This window comes from Tauraco erythrolophus, chromosome 9 (assembly GCF_009769465.1).
Source record: "Tauraco erythrolophus isolate bTauEry1 chromosome 9, bTauEry1.pri, whole genome shotgun sequence".
In the NCBI taxonomy this organism is placed as follows: Eukaryota; Metazoa; Chordata; class Aves; order Musophagiformes; family Musophagidae; genus Tauraco; species Tauraco erythrolophus.
In genome coordinates this window covers 7179015-7196288 of record NC_141473.1, presented here as the reverse complement: position 1 = coordinate 7196288, position 17274 = coordinate 7179015, and the positions used below count along the sequence as shown (strand labels likewise).

The following is a 17274-nucleotide window of genomic DNA, read 5'->3' as shown; positions in this document are numbered from 1 at the left end:
AAGCTGTTAGCAACCTTCTCCAACTTCCAAGCTAACTTTTCAGAAAGCATCAACACCATGGAAATAGCTTTCCTGATACTTTTATAAAAAGAAAACCTTTTCCAACATAAACAGCCCTTCTATTGAACTATAATATACCTCCAGAAAAAAAAAATAAAAACTAAGAAAAAGGAGCAGCAAGATCTCTTCACCACAGCTGTATCCAAGCTTTTCTTTTTGGTTAGATTCAAAACCAAGATTTTTTTTAGGCAGTGAGATGCCAATATCCAAAAAGAGAAGAGTAGCAGTTACTTGCAAATACCCTCTGCCATTGAATTTTACCTACTATAAGTACTAGAAGTAGAGAGTTTCAGGAGCTGTTATTCATTTTCACCACTGAAGACAGTCAAAATTTGCAATAATTGCCATTCTTCTAGACACAAGAACAAACAGGCAGGATGTTCCAGGGCACTGAGATTAAGTCCAGGAAACCTGAGTCTAACCTACTAGAAGAGACACTGTCTGCATAAGGAGAGATAACACATACTTCTGAATTTTACTGCTTTAAGTCACCTCATGCAGGACTCTAGCAGGAACAAAGACAACCTTCTCCACCACCCCCTTCCCTAGTGACAAGGGGGTACTATCTGCATCTTTCCCCCCCCTCCTCATTTGTCAAGCATCTTGTAAATAAGATGCTGTATCTTTGCTTGTTACATTCAGCTAAGTAGTTCTGCACACAGCAACTTCTCCCAAGCCATTTCATACAGCAGTCTTATCGGCAAGAGCCAGCTTTGGCTCTGTAAGGAAAATAAACGGGTTATATTCACTTAGTTCAAATGTATCCACTTTAATTTGAAAAGCATTGACTGGATAAATATGTTTGAGTGTAAAAGTATTTCACAAACACAACTATGTTCATGGAGCTGTGTATTATATAATTTACGTATTTACTTTAACTGCTCAGAAGTGCTCTAGTTAGTAGAACATTTTTTTAAAACCATTTCCTCTGCCAAAAAAAAAAAAATGGAACGAAATTGTTCGTGCAGGCAAAATTTATCCAAGTTAAGTTCACTTAGGCAATATTTCTTCTGTAAATAATGAATTCACACCTTAATCAACTCTTATTTTCTGCAACTAAGTGCTCCCACCACAGAGACCGTCGTACCAGGAGATGGTTTTGCATCTTCCTGCCTTCAACCACACAGCACAGGGACTAGGGCCGATAGTGAGAGTTTGCACAAGATTAAACACTAAGGAAGAGATCTGTGCTGCACTGCTTCTCTGACACTTTTTTCCTCATCATTTGAAGCAGAGCAGGAACTTTTTCTTAAATCAAATGAACCTGAAATGTACCTACAGTCCTTCTCGAACACAACTTCAAATAGAGACAGGCTCTGACAGAATGACAAGATACCACAAACAAAAGCCCCTTTGTACGAAAAACATGGCAACAAATTTCAAGAGTAAGAGCAGACGTTATTCTTGTCTTCTGAGTCTAGATCACAAACTGATTAAATTTTGTTGTTTGTTTTTTATAATAGAGGGAAGGCATGTTTCCTCTCACTAAAATGCCAGCTGTAGTATCTCTTAAAAAACAGCCCCAGAATTTCACTTCTCTATATAGATCACAATTTCATTGACTTTAATTTCCTAAGCATTTCTCAAAACCTTATTTTTCCCCTCCTCATAATACAAAAACACTCTTCTGTTGAAGCGAATCCACATCAAATATCAGGAAACAGTACCACACACTGACAACGACATCAGGAAGTAAGGTAATTGACACACACTGACTTGTATCCTGGTTTCATAGAGCCCTTATGCTTCCAAAAAAGAAGGTAATATTCTTATCTATTATGCTCTGAATTTCAGCAAGCTAGAAAAAACATCTGAGAACAGAAGAAAACACAACACTAGAACTTTTTCAGCACCTGTACAGTACAGTATCATGTGCTATGTGTCTTCAGTTATTTCCCAGGAATCCTTTGCAAGTTCAGAATTTTATTTAGGCATACTTTAACTCAATTTAAAGATCCTATTACCCAAGATTTAACCAAGTCAGATCACAGTTAGGAGTTTATATGTATCAGTATATACTGTCTTACTTAGGAGTAAGAGAAAAAGTAAATCACTTCGTTTTAATAAACTGACAGTAAGACTGAAACGAAATCCAAGAAAGTTGCTATTCAACAATAGATCCCATATACAGCAACACCGTTGGTGACAGCCCATTTTTATTTTTCAATATTTTCTTCTAATTTTACTTCTGCAACTAACACAGAGCTGGGGAGAAGTATTTCAGACTTTCCCCACAAACACACAACAGGTCTTTTCCTTGCAATAGCTCATCTGCAATTTCTATTTGATTTTCTTATTATCATCCACAGAAAACTAATTACATAGCAACATACATCTGACATTACTTATGTTCTAAAGATTTGACCAGTGTTACCTTAGCATTGTCATTAAAAAAATCGCATTGACGTTTTCATTGCCTGAAAAATGCATAAACTTAAAATTAAATCCATCTTCATGTGGATGCCTTAAAAAGGAATTCGTATTTCAGTTCACTAATCATTTGCCATTTTGTCCCTATGTGCTGTGGATTTCTGCAATATCTCAAAGCACTGCGGTTTTCCAGACTCCCATTATAAGAAAAATTCAACAGGTTTACTTACGCATTAGGTTGTAAATGTGCTTTTCTGCAACATGTTCCGTAAACAGCTTTATAAGGTCATCTTTTAAGTCTCTGTTAAGCTTGGTTTCTATGTAAAATTTATTCTGGAAAATAAGATAGAAGTTTTCAAGTTTGTTTTTCATAATAGCAAATAAAGTAAACTTACTTTTTCCCTGAATAAAAACAGCTGTAGAAAAAAAAGCTGTAGAACATTTGACCTGTAAAGTGCTTCCTTGGTGACTGTATTTATACTAAATAGAACATTCCTGTACAAGAAAAAAATCATGTATTTGAAGTTAAGAATGCATGTGGTACTATTGGTAACAAACCTACTTACACGCAGGCATGTATTTTTTTGTTTTCTGTATCTACAGGCATATCTCCCTATTGATCCAGAGTTTGTACAACAACCACTCCATTTTAGAGCTTCATAAATGTTCTAACACCAAACTAGGGCTGGACATCATGTTTATAACAAAAGAAAACATTTTGACCAATGTCTAAAAGTGATTAAGCCATTAAAATAGGTATGTTACAATAAGAAATCACCAGTACAGCTATCCACTTCACTGATTCATCAATACTCTCAGAGGACAGCTACTCAGAATTAATCAGCTGTGGAAATAAGTGATATATACAAGTCTATACAAAACTGAACTACATTAAAATTTTTAGGATTCAATTATCTTGACCCACCTAGCATTAATAACAAATTCATCTCTTCAATCCTCAAAGGAAATTCTATTCATGAGTTCCTTGAGGGCCTCTATACCTAATGTACCATTTGGTGTTAATTCTCAGTTCCCAGCCTGCAATTAATGGTAAGATTTCTTGTCTGCATTTTATTCATAGGTGGGTTTTAAATGCTGGGAAAAAAAAAAAAAAATCTGTTTCAAGACAAATCTCCTAGTGTTAAAACAATAACGTGGAAGTAGAACAACTGAATTAATCCGGACAACTCGTGCAAAAGAGTTAAAAAGGCAATAAAACATCAACTTAAACAAAAATAAGATACTGGAACACTTATCTGAGAGATTTACTAGAGGAAGGGATATCTTAAGGGAGAAAGGTTTTTCCACACTTTACATCAGTTGTTCGCCTATTCGCTAAAGCATTCAATGTAACTGGAACAAACCTGCAGAATACTACTGGAGCAATCCTTCTGTTTTTTTTGTGGAACTCATTCTCTTGGCCATTACCAAAACTACACACATACTGTAAAAAACTGTCCAAGCAGAAACCACTTGAATTTTCAAGGCAAGCATTCAGCTGCATTTATTTACCTTTAATGAACACTGAGCCTGTTAAAACAAAGGCAATCTGAGGGGTGAATACATGCCCCTATTGAAGTTTAGATTTTTTGCAGTGATGGACAATAATCTTAAGATTTTTAAACAATTTAGTAACTTCTTACTGCCAGTTCCCTCCCTGAAGCTACCCTACCTGTAGAGCTTTTATTAAGGGGTATTACTCAGTTGTTTCCCCCTCACCTGGACCTGTTCTTTGAACAGATATTGAGGGAAAGGCTCTGCAGACAGAATAACCTGTCTTGTAAGAAACAGACTAACTTCATCTGTAATATTTTTGGTCAATGGTGAATTGCCATTGCAACAGAAATTCACAGTAACTGAAGACATACATCTTCTAAGGAAGACCTAACTTCCTAAACCATCTCCACCTTGAGCTTCTTGACCACATACTACCACGTACACACCGGTGCAACACACAGGAGTGACCACAGCACCTCAGCACAGAGCTACTCACCTGAATCAAACCTGACAATGTCAAACTACTGATTCTTATGAGCTGACAGATGAGATGCACCTGGCTAAGGAAATAATTCACTTTGTTCCTTTCCCAGCCTCCAGACCTTCTTACATCAAAAGCAGCTGGCAACGACACATGCAAACTGTGATGCTTTCTTTTGTTTAAGAGTTGGAAAGCCTATACCATAACTAGAAAAGCAACAAAAACCCCAGTAGTTTCAAGGAGAAGAGTTACAACACAGTACTTAGGCGTAGAGCAAGTGTAAAGCACTCTTCACATTTGCCTACTTGGAAATACCTTTCCAAAAGATGTTACACTTGCATGGATTTAAATAGACAATGAAAAATCACCTAAAATAAGTACTTCATTCCCAATGCACAGTGCTGAAAGGAGGTAGCAGAAGAGCTGTCACCTTCCCCATTCTTGTTAGTGGAAAAACAGTAAGATATTCTGTATAAGCTGTCATCATCTAGGCTGTACCAGTATTTCTTGAAAAGTGTGTCTAGTCACCTAAAGGTCTAACTGACATGTAAAATGTAAGTAGATATCAATAACTGAGAAAGTCAAATATGACATCAGCATTTCTTCTACAAACCGCCATATCATAAAGCAACCTGGCAAACGTTAAGATACGGAATCGTGTTAACTTTAAGAGGAGAGCAATAAATACTTGAAAGAAAAAACAGCATATAAGAGTACTTATCTCATTCACACATATATACTCACATATAGTTGTGTATACAGACACAGACAAAATGCCTAGCTGATAAGCAATAAAGTGCAATACTACCCAGTAAGAACAGTAATATTTTAGAGGCAATGAAAAAATTCTTAACTCTCCTAAACCCACAGTGCTTACAAATTTTAGGTTCATTTAATGTCACAAGATAACAGATTTTCAGCTACATCTCTTAAGTATAATTAACAACTGAGAATCTATTAGAAAAAAAGTACGTAATCTAAATGCTGATTTTAACTTTTCTTGAAGTGGAAACATGATTTTTATTCATTCATGTGTGCAGCATACTGTGATATGTACAATCTGTAAGCACACAAAATAAGCTCATTTAGGTTTACAAAACAAACAGCTATTCAATAGGTATTATTCTTAGCCATAAAGCACTGTGTGCTAAGCTGACTTCTAGTTTAATTTGCTTTATCTGCAATTACATCTCAGAAGATTTGAGGGAGCTTAAACATACAGAATTTTGGAGGGACAAAAGTGGTTTGGATCTCCATGCTTTCTTGAAAAGTCCACTGTAGCAGCAGATGAAAAAAATCCATCATCACATGAAAAAGAAAACCAATAGTGCCTCTAGCAAAAGAAGGGAAAAGAAAAACTCCCTCCATTGCAAAGCAAACCCTTTCAATTAGCGCTCAAGATAAGCTTTGAAACACACCTCAGTCACCATATACAAGCAGGTTAAGAAAACACTTTTCCAGTAGTCCCACCATTCATACACAAGAATATGGTTTCGTTAAGTATCAGGAAAAAGAAGAAGTGCTCTTGATATCAAAGCACACAGGACTAAGCCTAAGGCAAAATACTATGCCTTTTTTGGCCGCCATGGGACAAAACCAAGTTCCAGTTGTACTAAAACCTTTAGGTTTTCCTCAGCTTCACAGATTTGTAATTATTTAAATACACATCAAAAGTTTTCCTAAGCAGCAATATAATTATCCTCTCAAAACAAAGATTATCAGTGCAACTCAAAAGCCTTGGAAACTCTAGATTAAAGCAATCACATAACTACCAAAAAAGGCCAGCCTTGTCATCTCTGATAAAACGGCAAAGTTCAACAACTTAGTCCTCTTCACTTAAAAATACACTGAAAGTATCTGTTAAAGTAAGCGCAAAGCTGTAAGTGATACTGTAGAATAATTAGGCTTTCACCTCTTGCAGCTGTTTTTCAATTGTATTTTCTTGTCTAAATAAAGGAAACTGCTGCTGCTGTATGACAGAAAACTTGATGGGCACTACAGCGTAAAATTGCACAAGCAGCTGCACATAAAAGAACTCCCAAATGCATACAGAAAAAACTGAGGCAAACATTTTTCATCCTGACTTCTCTAGAGATATTTTCCACATCATGCACAAGACTGATTAATAAATTATTTCAGAGAAGAAGTATGAGACCTAATTTGACATTGGCCTTCAAAACCAGCTAGATGGCTGAGCCAAATCAGCACTGCATTTGGCAGCACAAGGAACTAACACGTAAGTCACTAGCCCTACTTAAAGGGGGCTTATAAGAAAGATGGAGACAGACTTTTTAGCAGGGTCTGTTGCAACAGGACAAGGGGTAATGGTTTTAAACTAAAAGAAGGTAGATCCAGTCTAGATATGAGGAGGAAAATTTTTTACAATGAGGGTGATGAAACACTGGCACAGGCTGCTCAAAGAGGTAGGAGATGCCCCATCCCTGGCAACATTCAAGGCCAGGTTGGACGGGGCTCTGAGCAACCTGATCTAGTTGCAGATGTCCCTGCTCAATGCAGGGGGGTCGGACTATGTGACCTTTAAAGGTCCCTTCCAATCCAAACCATTCTGTGATTCTATGATAACTCTCAGGCCTAACTTGAATTCAAATCACTGAAATGAGAAAGCGTTCACAGGAACAGAGTTCTATCGCCTGAACAGATCACTAGTTGTGCTTTAAAGAAGCTTCTCCTTTAAAACGATAGAGTATTTTCACTCTTCCTTGTTCTTAAATACAGACTATCTAACTATTCATTTTACAGGTCTGTTTACTCCTCATTAACCATTTTTACTATGTTCAGACATCAATTAGATTCAAACTCTAAAAAACACTGGGACACAGAACACTCCTCATTTGAAGACACAAACACCACATCACAACTGTGTACAACGGAAGATATGAAAATCTATTCAGCAATTACACCTTGTCTGGTCATAGAGACGAAGCTTATAATGATAAAACCTGCCTGTTTATATGTCTATCGTTAACATTTTTTTTTATGCTAGTTACTGCAGTCTTAATTGTTAAGGAAAATTTTGACCTCTGTGCTGGAAGAACCTCAGTAACAAAACTAAGCATTCAATAAAAGTACACACCTGAACAGCTTATCTCTATTATCTAATATATCTAACGGATATTAACCTGAACAGCTTATCTCTACTTGTAAATGGATATTAAATTATGAGATTGCTTAAACACCTGCCTGCAATAAGCAAATTAAGTACACATAGGTGAAAAAATGGCTAGCACTTAAAAATATCTGAATGCAATAGGGGGAAAAAATCTCTTCCTAGTTTTTCCCCCATATTTCACGACAGGAACCAGGAGAAAAATAAAACATCATCACCAGAAACACATTCTTTAGTTTACAAGTGAAGCTGTAGCAACTAGATTTCATTCTGTATTAACTAGATAAAAGAGAAGATTAGAAGACACCCAGATCAAGAAAGGCAAATTCTTCTTTTAAAATAACAAATCTGCGTGGTAACACTACGCCAAAAGACTGTAGCAAGTTACCTGGTTTCAGATTCTCTGAAACATAGGAGATCCTTCTAAAAGATACTGCTTCCCAAACTCTGGGAAGCTACCAATAAGCATAATTTCAAAGAGTTTGAGATTTATTTAATCTAAATCAGTTTAAATATATCTTCCTTTAAAAAAAAAAAAAAACAACCACATTTCTTTCCCAATCAATACTTTCTTTTTTTTTTTTCTTTCTTTCTTCATTTCTAAGTGATGCCAATGCAAGGACGGTTTCTGGGAGGACAAATTTCAAGCTTAAGTTATTCATTACCAAAAAAAAGCAATAAAAGTCTTGGCACTTTGACAAAAATGATGCATGTTATAAACTTCCTCAGAGGTACAGAAGATTTCACAAAATCAGCACGACGAACATTTGTAGCCAATGGTTTCTGAACCTCTGCAAGTATGCCTGACAGTGCTATGAACATCAGTTTGTCTTCATCCAGTCAACGCTCTAAATGGCTTTATCAAGTGACATGGACATATCCAAGAGACATTTCTTTTTATCTTGTCTGTATCTGTGCAATTTAAAAACAAAAAACAATCATCTTTGTAACCTGCCCAAACTACCAAGCCAATAAAATTCTCTCTATTCAAAAATATATAAATAACGACCTACCTATTTGTGAAGGCTTTTTTCCAATTGAAATAAAAACTGTTCCCCCCGCTCCCAGGAAAGAAATACCTAGGGCAGAAACCAACTGCAAAACTCTACATTTAAAAGCACAGCTTCCCCTTCCTCTGCCCACACAACTTGATCAGCACTGTAGCAAAATCAGGCATGAATCATAAGTTCTACAAATTAAAAATCATTAAAGCTGCATTTTATTCTTTTCACTTTCAGTCAGCATCTTGTGTAGGGACATACTTTATTTGAAAAGAATTTTCTAAAACTTACCATATATATGAAAAGAGGCACAATGCTCTGCAATGCTCCCATATACTGTCCAAGAGCTACGTTAAATCTTTCAATATAGAGATCTGGAGGGCTGGCCTGCAAGAAACCGTAAAAGTCAGGTTGGAATTTGAACAAGAGAAAGATCTGGAACAGCATGGGCCATGCTTTCACAGCAAACTCAAAAAACGACAAAGTATTTGATGCACTAAGTCCACACAAAGCAAGCCACACATCATTCCAGAGTTTCTGCGATAACTCCCTCCAGCAAAAAGTTTTCTCCAGTAACAGGTTTTTGAGTAGGACTATGTGTCAGTGCCCAGCAAAAGGTGCATTCAGTAAGAAATACGGTATGCCTGTACCAAACTAGCATTCAGCATATGCAAATAAAAACACTATTAAAGATGAGACCTTCACTTTGAAAGAACTACCTGTCACACCTAGGACCCATAACCAAATTCCAACGAGTGCTGCGGTGTGTGCTCCGATCCCCCTGCAAGCTTTGACTCCCAGACCGCGGGGTGGCATTACGCTGCTGCTTTGCATCAGAGCTGGCAAGCGGCACATCCTCCAGCTCCAGGGTGCACTGGCCTTCACTGAAAACATTTTTAAGTTTTTGCTGGGTCACCTAAGGCAAGGCAAGCATTCAGGGTGTTGAGTTGGAGGGATTATAAAGCGATGTCTTCATATAGAGCTCCAAATCTGGCACCCTGCACTCCACATCTGGCCCATGAAAGCCTACTGCAGTGCTTCAAATGCTCAGCGTTACCCTGAAGGCCCGAATAAAGCATTGAACACAAAATCTGAATGTGTCAACTTTATGACAGGCCTTGTAGAGCCCACAGTGACAGCACTGCTGTTTTCTGTGTACAATATCGTCTTTCCCACAGAACGAAATAAGGAAGCTTAAAAAGATCTGTTCTGCAGAGAGCCAAGTTAAATTGAGAAGAGAACCAGAAAAATGGGATGCACTAACCACTGTTTCTTCTACAAATATTTATTTGAAGGGGTGCAGGGGAGCCAGGCTAGAGCATCCAGAAGCACACTGACACACCCAGGGATGAAAGTGGAGCTGGGGTAACGTGTTCCTCCACTATCCCCCCTCTCCATCCCAACCCACTCACATACAGCGCCCTGCCTCTGGCCAAACTCCTCCTGCTTTCCCCACTATGGTCTTTTCAGAGGGCTGGGGGGAGGGTAGCTGCCTGAGTTTCTACTGTTCCTATACATATACACATCTATACACACCCAAGGACAAACTGCTGCAGGCTAATGCGAAGCAAAACTTCTCTTCCCTTGCACCATCCTCCTCTCCGACAGCACCAAGCCAGAAAACAATGGAGAACGAAGCAGTGACAGGGACTTGGTGAGAAAACAAGCTTAAAAATTTTTCTAAAGCCAAAGCATCTGTGGCATGAGAAACGCTCAAGGCGAGCTGCACCTCGACCAACCTATCGAAACTGAAAGCTCTTATCTTTACGAAGCAGATTTTCCAGCCTTTGTATGGACGTTCACCAGGGGCCCTCAGAGAACAGTTAAAACTTACGTTCACTTTTCGCTTTATTAAGTATTCTAAATTTCTAAAAGTTTTTTTCCTTTCGACTAGCTCCTTTTGCCTCCCTCCTTAATGCGCTTAATGAACACATGGGTAATTTTCACAGCAAACACCAATACAGAGCAGACATTTCAGAAAGGAAAGCAAAACTGGCAAAGGAATAGAGAGTGTTATTCCATATGCTGTTGCCAAAGGCTATATATGGTTATTTCTCATTTTGATCCTAAGTTTTTACTCTTATTACAGATGCAGTTCTCAGGGGTGGCCAAACAAATTTCAGTTCAAAATGCCAACAATGTACAAAAGTGGCTATGAACTCCAAGGACTCCCTTTCGTATATAGTTATATATATAATTTGTTGCAAATAACATGCAATGAAATCTGCTTTTCCAAGCGGTATGTATTCCTGCTTCACTCCTTTTTAACCTCAACTCTAAATATGGTTATACTCTTTGATTTGTAAAGACTCGGTATACACCTTCTAAGATTGAAGAAAAAGGAAAATTCTATTCCAAAGAACATCGGACAAAAGGAGACCATCGCCTGACACAGGCCATCGCTCTCCCCTCCCTCACAGTTTGCCATTTTATTTGCCACTTTTCATTAAAAAAAAAATAAAACAGACAGGAGTTTGCCAGACAGTATGTGATTTAATCCCATGAACAGACTCTACACAGTGGTATACAGCCAGTCTGCCATCTTTTTTACAGGGAATATTAAGGATTGGTATCTTTTTCCTCCAGTGAAGATGAAAATGCTGCTGGCTCACCTCACAAGGCCTATGTCACATTAAGAGAAATGTTTTAAGAGGGAACAACAACTGCACACTCAGATGTCTCCTGAGAACAACCTCAAGAGTCCTTTAATGGAAGGATACCTGTTGACCACCACCACCTTGCAACCAAGTGGAAAACAACTGCTAGATAAAGACAAAAAGCCAAGAAAAGTCTTGACAGTTTCAGGGGAAGCACTCACTAGTGTCAGGTAAATATCAGGTCTTGGTCTTAAACCTCTTGAAGGCAAAATCACGGTGTCAACTGCTTTATCAGCATGAGATGTTACCTCGGAGTTTTACTCTCCTGATAGGGTTATGAAACCAACAGGAAAGCACATACTACCTGACTCTGCTTGTTTCCAAAAAAAAAAAAAACCCACAAACCAAAATCAAAACCCCCCTCCCCTCAATTACTGCTTGACTTGTAAACTAACAAAAACCCACGCCAAAGAGAAATCAGTAACAGTATTTTCACAGCTCATCTGTGAATTATCAGAACCTGTGTGGGGAAAACAGAACCATCTGTCTTCTGCTTGTTAGGGTGTTACTGTATGGCTGCTCAAACCTGCTAGACCAAAATCAGTTACTTGTTTGAGCACAGGAACTTTCTCCGCATCTCTACGTTCACATTAATAAGACAATAACTGGAATGGGATTAGCTTTACATAAACTACATTAATTTTATAAACTAAAAAGCATGGCACCAAATGCATGAGTAAATAGATGTTGCTAAGATTTTTGTATTAAATAGTCATCATTAGGGAAGAAGTTGCATTTTTAAAATAATCTATATTTATTCAGCTATAGCTAGTATTAAAAAAAAAAAAAAAACAACCAACCAACAAAGAAACCACAAAAACAATTGCTTAGACTGACATTTTTCAGTCTTGGTTTTAGTCCAGAAAAGATAACACGTATATTTGGCTGTTTTAATTACAGGGGAAAGGTGGAATTAAGCATGACATTTACTTCTTACAACCCTCCCAGGAAATATGAAGTCTTTAAAAAATCACTCCTATCTTACCTGAGGGATGTATTACAGAAGTTATTTAAAGGAAGAAATATGTACTGCTAGCCTAAGGTTTTCCAGGAAGGAAGAGGATCCTTCGTTCCTTCACTCTCCATCACGAATCCCAAACTGCCAATTCAGTTTCAGGTTTTTTTTTTTTCTTTTTTTTAAAGACACTCTATACAGGGAGACAGTTTAAATCCTCTCCTACATTTTCTCTCATCTACCACTCATAGCATTAAAAACAGGTTTCTAGCAGCAGCTATTGGGCATCTGTCCACGGGACCACAGAACTTTTGGCCAGGTTTCTCAAATTTTGATGCATTTGCTTAACATCTTCAGCTTGGTTTTGAGCTGACTACTTCTTAGAATGAAATACTACAGGTGCTGTTAAAAGCTGATGTTAAGGACATCACAATCTCCTTACACAACACAGTGGACATTTCAGCACCAAGAGAAATAAGAAGTAACAAGAAAACACATTTGAGAAAGGATGACATGTAAGAGACATCTTCAAACAAAACAAGCAATTAGAGACCCAGTATACTAAATTACCCTTCCCTTCTTTGCAATGTAATACCCAGGCATTTCAATGAACTTGTGGGCAAGAAACTGTATACATGAAAAAGATGTGGGTTTTTTCAGTTTGAAAACGAGTTTCAATCTCATTCTTTGAACATGCAAATGAAACCAGAAGACACGCTGCTGGCTCAAGACAAGTCAGAAACGGCTCAGAAGAAAGAAACAGTGACAACAGTTCTTTGCTTGAGGAACACAAAGTTAATCTGCTCATGAATAGTTGTCTGGCACAATCAGCAGCATGTTCAGTAAAGCTCACACTCCTATGTCGAACAGGCAGTTCCATCTTCCTGGGAACATGCTCACTGCCGAAATGCCAGCACACATGGCTGCAGCATCTCTCCCACGCCTGCCAAGTGCAAAGGGGGAATGGCTACGACTATGCAAATTAACCTGCTATTCAGGTAAGTGGTCTGAGATTTTTAAATCAGTTTTTGTTCCTTCTCAAGAAAACGTAACTTGTTTACTTTGCCTTGCAGAGAACTCATGTGATGCGCAGGTCTACCTCACTAGACAAGGGTATTAAAACTTTTTCATAAACTAAAAAGCATGGCACCAAATGCATGAGTAAATAGATGTTGTTAAGATTTTTCTATTAAATGGTCATCATTAGAGAAGAACTTGCACTTCAAAATCTATATTTATTCAGCTATAGCTATTATAAAAAAAAAGATAGAAAGAAAGAAACTGCTTAGGCGGACATTTTTCAGTCTGACTTGATGCCAGACGATGTCCAAGTCTGACATCAGCCAAAGTACAATTCATTCAAAGACTGACTGTGTCTTCCTATTCAAGTCTGCACTCAAAACTGGTCAAAGCTGTACCACACTGTGACGTACTTCCAAATAATCATCTTTGAGCAGGGTAGCAGGTGTAGGTCATGCTTCCATTTTTATTCTACATGTTTGTAAAACAAAAAGTCATTTTAACTAAGGACCATCAAAACTCTGTTTAACAGTAAGAAATCTTCAGAACCTTTTCCATCTAATAAATACATATTTATTTGTGCTCTACTTACTTGTATCTTTCTGTAATTATATCAGGGGCTGCAGCAGCCAGTGTGGTGTAGCAAGGAACTAAAGATGACTGCAGGAATACACACCTTTACAAAAAGCTGCAGGCAAGGATACTTTTCTCAGGATAGCTTGCTTGTGACAATGTCATTTTTAATGGCAATTCTGGCAACATGGTGACCTCCACCTCAAGTCACAAGCCATTTTTTGATGTCCACACATGAAGATGCATACATTTCTAACACTTCTGGTTTCTGCAGTCTGAGTTCTACTACTGGCTCATTCATTTGATCTGACTCAATTCAGTGTGATTCACAGCATTAAAGGTTTGTTTCACACACAATTAAGCAATGTTCCCCCAGCAAAACTGATGGATAAATGCCTATGGCTCTGGATGTTTGGGATTTTTTTTCCTTTTAAATGTTGTGGAGCAGATAAATGGCCACTCTGAGTCCCCTCTTTAAAAAAATGGACTGTCGGTATTAACAGACAATACAGTTTACCCAAACAGACTTTAACAAACTAAACATGTTAAATCATTACTGTAACAAAACAGTTACGAAATACAAGTTCTCAATTTCCATTTCTCACCTCTATTTCTGATCTCTTCTATAGGCAGAACATAGAGGAGGTCGACTTGTTTTCTACATAAGCATTTGAGAAACTACTGCAACTACAGAAATTATTTCAGGGAATCAACTAATTTCAAGTTAACAAGAGCTGATTTGAGTGTTAATTGCTATGCTACAAGAGATGAGACATGAATCATGAAGAAGGCTCACTATTTCTCCTTCAGCTAGCAAATCAGACAATGCCCACACTAACAGGGTAACAAAAATGGGTTTCTTCATGTGGATGGAGTATATAACCTGGCCTCCCATAAGAACATTACTAAAGTTTAATCATAACTTCATTAGCAATCTGATTTACTAAGTTTACGCAAAAAACAGCCATACATGATGACGTCAACAGTTCTATTTTACAGACAGGCATAACTGCTCCAATTACAATGTAGCACTATATAAAGGTAATGTTATCATCAGAGTACCCTGGAAGCAAAGCAAAACATATCTACAAAACAATCTGGGGTAAAACTACCTTGAAGTATAAGTATCAAGAACTGCTATGAGGTGGTACCCAGCATATGACACTGCCCATAGTCAGAATTTCAGTTATACCAGTCCCTCAAAGTACTACTTGGATACATTTTTATATCACCCTGATTACATGCAAAGCTCTCAAGGTAAACACGAATGCTTAAGGCTCATGCCTCTACTCCAAGCTTCAGATTAGGTTCTGAACTTCCTTATTTGTCTTTCAGAAAGAGTTGTGTAACTTTCAGTATTTCTCCTGATTACAGAAGTAAGGCATCCGACAGCCCTACTGCATTTAGCAGATCGGTAACGATCAGATTAATGTTTCAGACAGAACTGGGCAGGAGACGACAGGCTCCTCACCACCGGATGGCAAAACTCCATATAATCACAGGAGACACATGGAAGGTAAACACGAGACAGAAAAGAAGAAAGGAAAAGGCAAGGAAGGAAGAACAGGTTGTCCATAACAGATTTTGCTGACATATTTGTAAGAACAGATGGCAACCAACAGTGACGTGACACAAGGCGCTCACTTCCCAGAGATTTGGCAGTTCTCAAAATAGCAGAATAGCTTTTACAGTAATGTGACTCCAATACACATTCTTCCAAGGAAACAATAGGTGAGAAGATAATTTCATGCACTGCACCGGCTGGTTGAGAGCTGACAAGACAGAAGGCTGAGAAGTTGTAAGGCTTAAGGAAAGCAGGAAAGAGGCAGGAAAGCCTTCTGGCATTGCACAGCAAAGACCCTAAATCTGCAGGTCCTGGGGGCCACACAGCAACCATGCAAATTATCTACCGACACCAGTGACTGCTCAGTTCAGTCATGTTCATTATAAAAAAATATATTGTTCGTAATTAAAAATATATACACACACACGCATGCATATCTTGAGACATAACAGAGGAGAAAAACCCCAAGCCCTCTGGAGTGTTCAAGAGCCTAATTATGGTATCAGCAATTGGCTCCAAATTTAATCCAATGCTTTTAGACAGATGGAATTTAAGCAGGAGATTCTGGTATTTTAGCTCTACCACTTCTGTTTGATTTAAAATAGAAACAATGCAAGCAAAGCAGTGTTTATTTACTCAAAAGAGAGACTGATTCTCACTTAACTTCAACAAACACAAACATTACATACAGTTAATAAACTCAACTGTTTCTGGCCAAGACAAAAAAGAAACAACAAAAACACCACAAAAAATAAAAAACAATAGATCCCTCTTTGTCTTTTCTCTAAATAGAGGGTGCAACATGACAAAGAACTTCTCCTCAGCTCTCAGTCATTTCCTAAAGGAATTACGGCGATTATTCTAACTAAACTGAAAATGTTTCGCTGCACTTGCACAAAAAAAGCTATTTTCATCATGGGCCAGCTCAATGCCTCAGTGCATTTGGATTGCCAATGCTTAAAGTACTTTCCAGTGTCTTCTGCTGAAAAGACACGTAATGGGCAGAGTATTTGATTTTAAATGACTTTATCAGAGTGCATAAGTTAAGCCAGAAATACTAGTGCCTAATGTAAATATAGCTTTATTCATTTTAGAAAGAGAGGTATTCAATTTGAAAGCACATGCCTGTGTAGCCACCCTACCTCATGCATCTGAATGACTCAGCACTTACCCACAAAACCAGCTGCCATTATTTTAAACCGCAATATAATGGGCTATGTCCATCACCAATAAAATGTTTCTAAATAAAGCATCTTGGAAAAATCATCTGTATACTGCAGGCTTTATGGAGCTCAAGACAACAGGAAACATGTTCAGCTATGCTTTCTGCAGTCACTCTTACTTTCTTTTTTTAAGCACACAAAATTCAAAATTCTGATAGACTCCAGAATCAGGGAAATTTAATTCTCAATTACTGGAAGTTCCACATGGCAAAGCTCAGTCTTACTAATACAGAGAAATTGGTCAGGCATCAATTGCAAGAACGGAAGGCAATCTTTGCTCAGAGTCTCTCCACAACTGAAACAGCCTGAGGAGAGGATCATTTACCTGCAGGAATAGCAAGGAGAGAGCTAGAAATGTCTTGGGATACAGAAGGCCCTATTTGGAAGAGCTGATGGTCTCATGACAAGCAATTCACCTCATCTAAACGTAATTCCTCTCAGCAGGCAACGTCCACTGCTTTTCACCCTATGTCTAACACAAATAGAATACATCAGCCTGCCTACTTCTTCATAATGCCTCTGCCATCACTGAAAATTAATTTTTTTGAGGTGAAAACCTGTAAAGCAGACCTTCAAGAATACACATGGCAACAAACACCAACGCCAGACAAGGTGTCTTGCAGTCTGGAAGAGCAGAAGTGCCGCAGGGGATGACCAAGCAGCCTGTGCGTGTGTCTGTGACCATGGAGCCCCTGCAGCAGTGCCTGGGGCACCCAGCTTGGGACATGTGAGTGCCCACCACTCTC

General features: G+C 38.1%; 1 protein-coding gene across 1 annotated transcript in view; it reads right to left on the bottom strand.

The window, feature by feature from the left end:
* The window catches only part of CACUL1 (CDK2 associated cullin domain 1), a 49098-nt gene that overhangs the window by 17694 nt on the left and 14130 nt on the right, over positions 1-17274 (bottom strand). The window contains exons 4-5 of the mRNA XM_009982498.2: positions 8828-8923; positions 2661-2763 (exon numbers count right to left, since the gene is read on the bottom strand). Coding sequence (XP_009980800.2) covers positions 2661-2763; positions 8828-8923 — 199 coding nt within the window. The remainder of the gene's footprint in view (positions 1-2660; positions 2764-8827; positions 8924-17274) is intronic.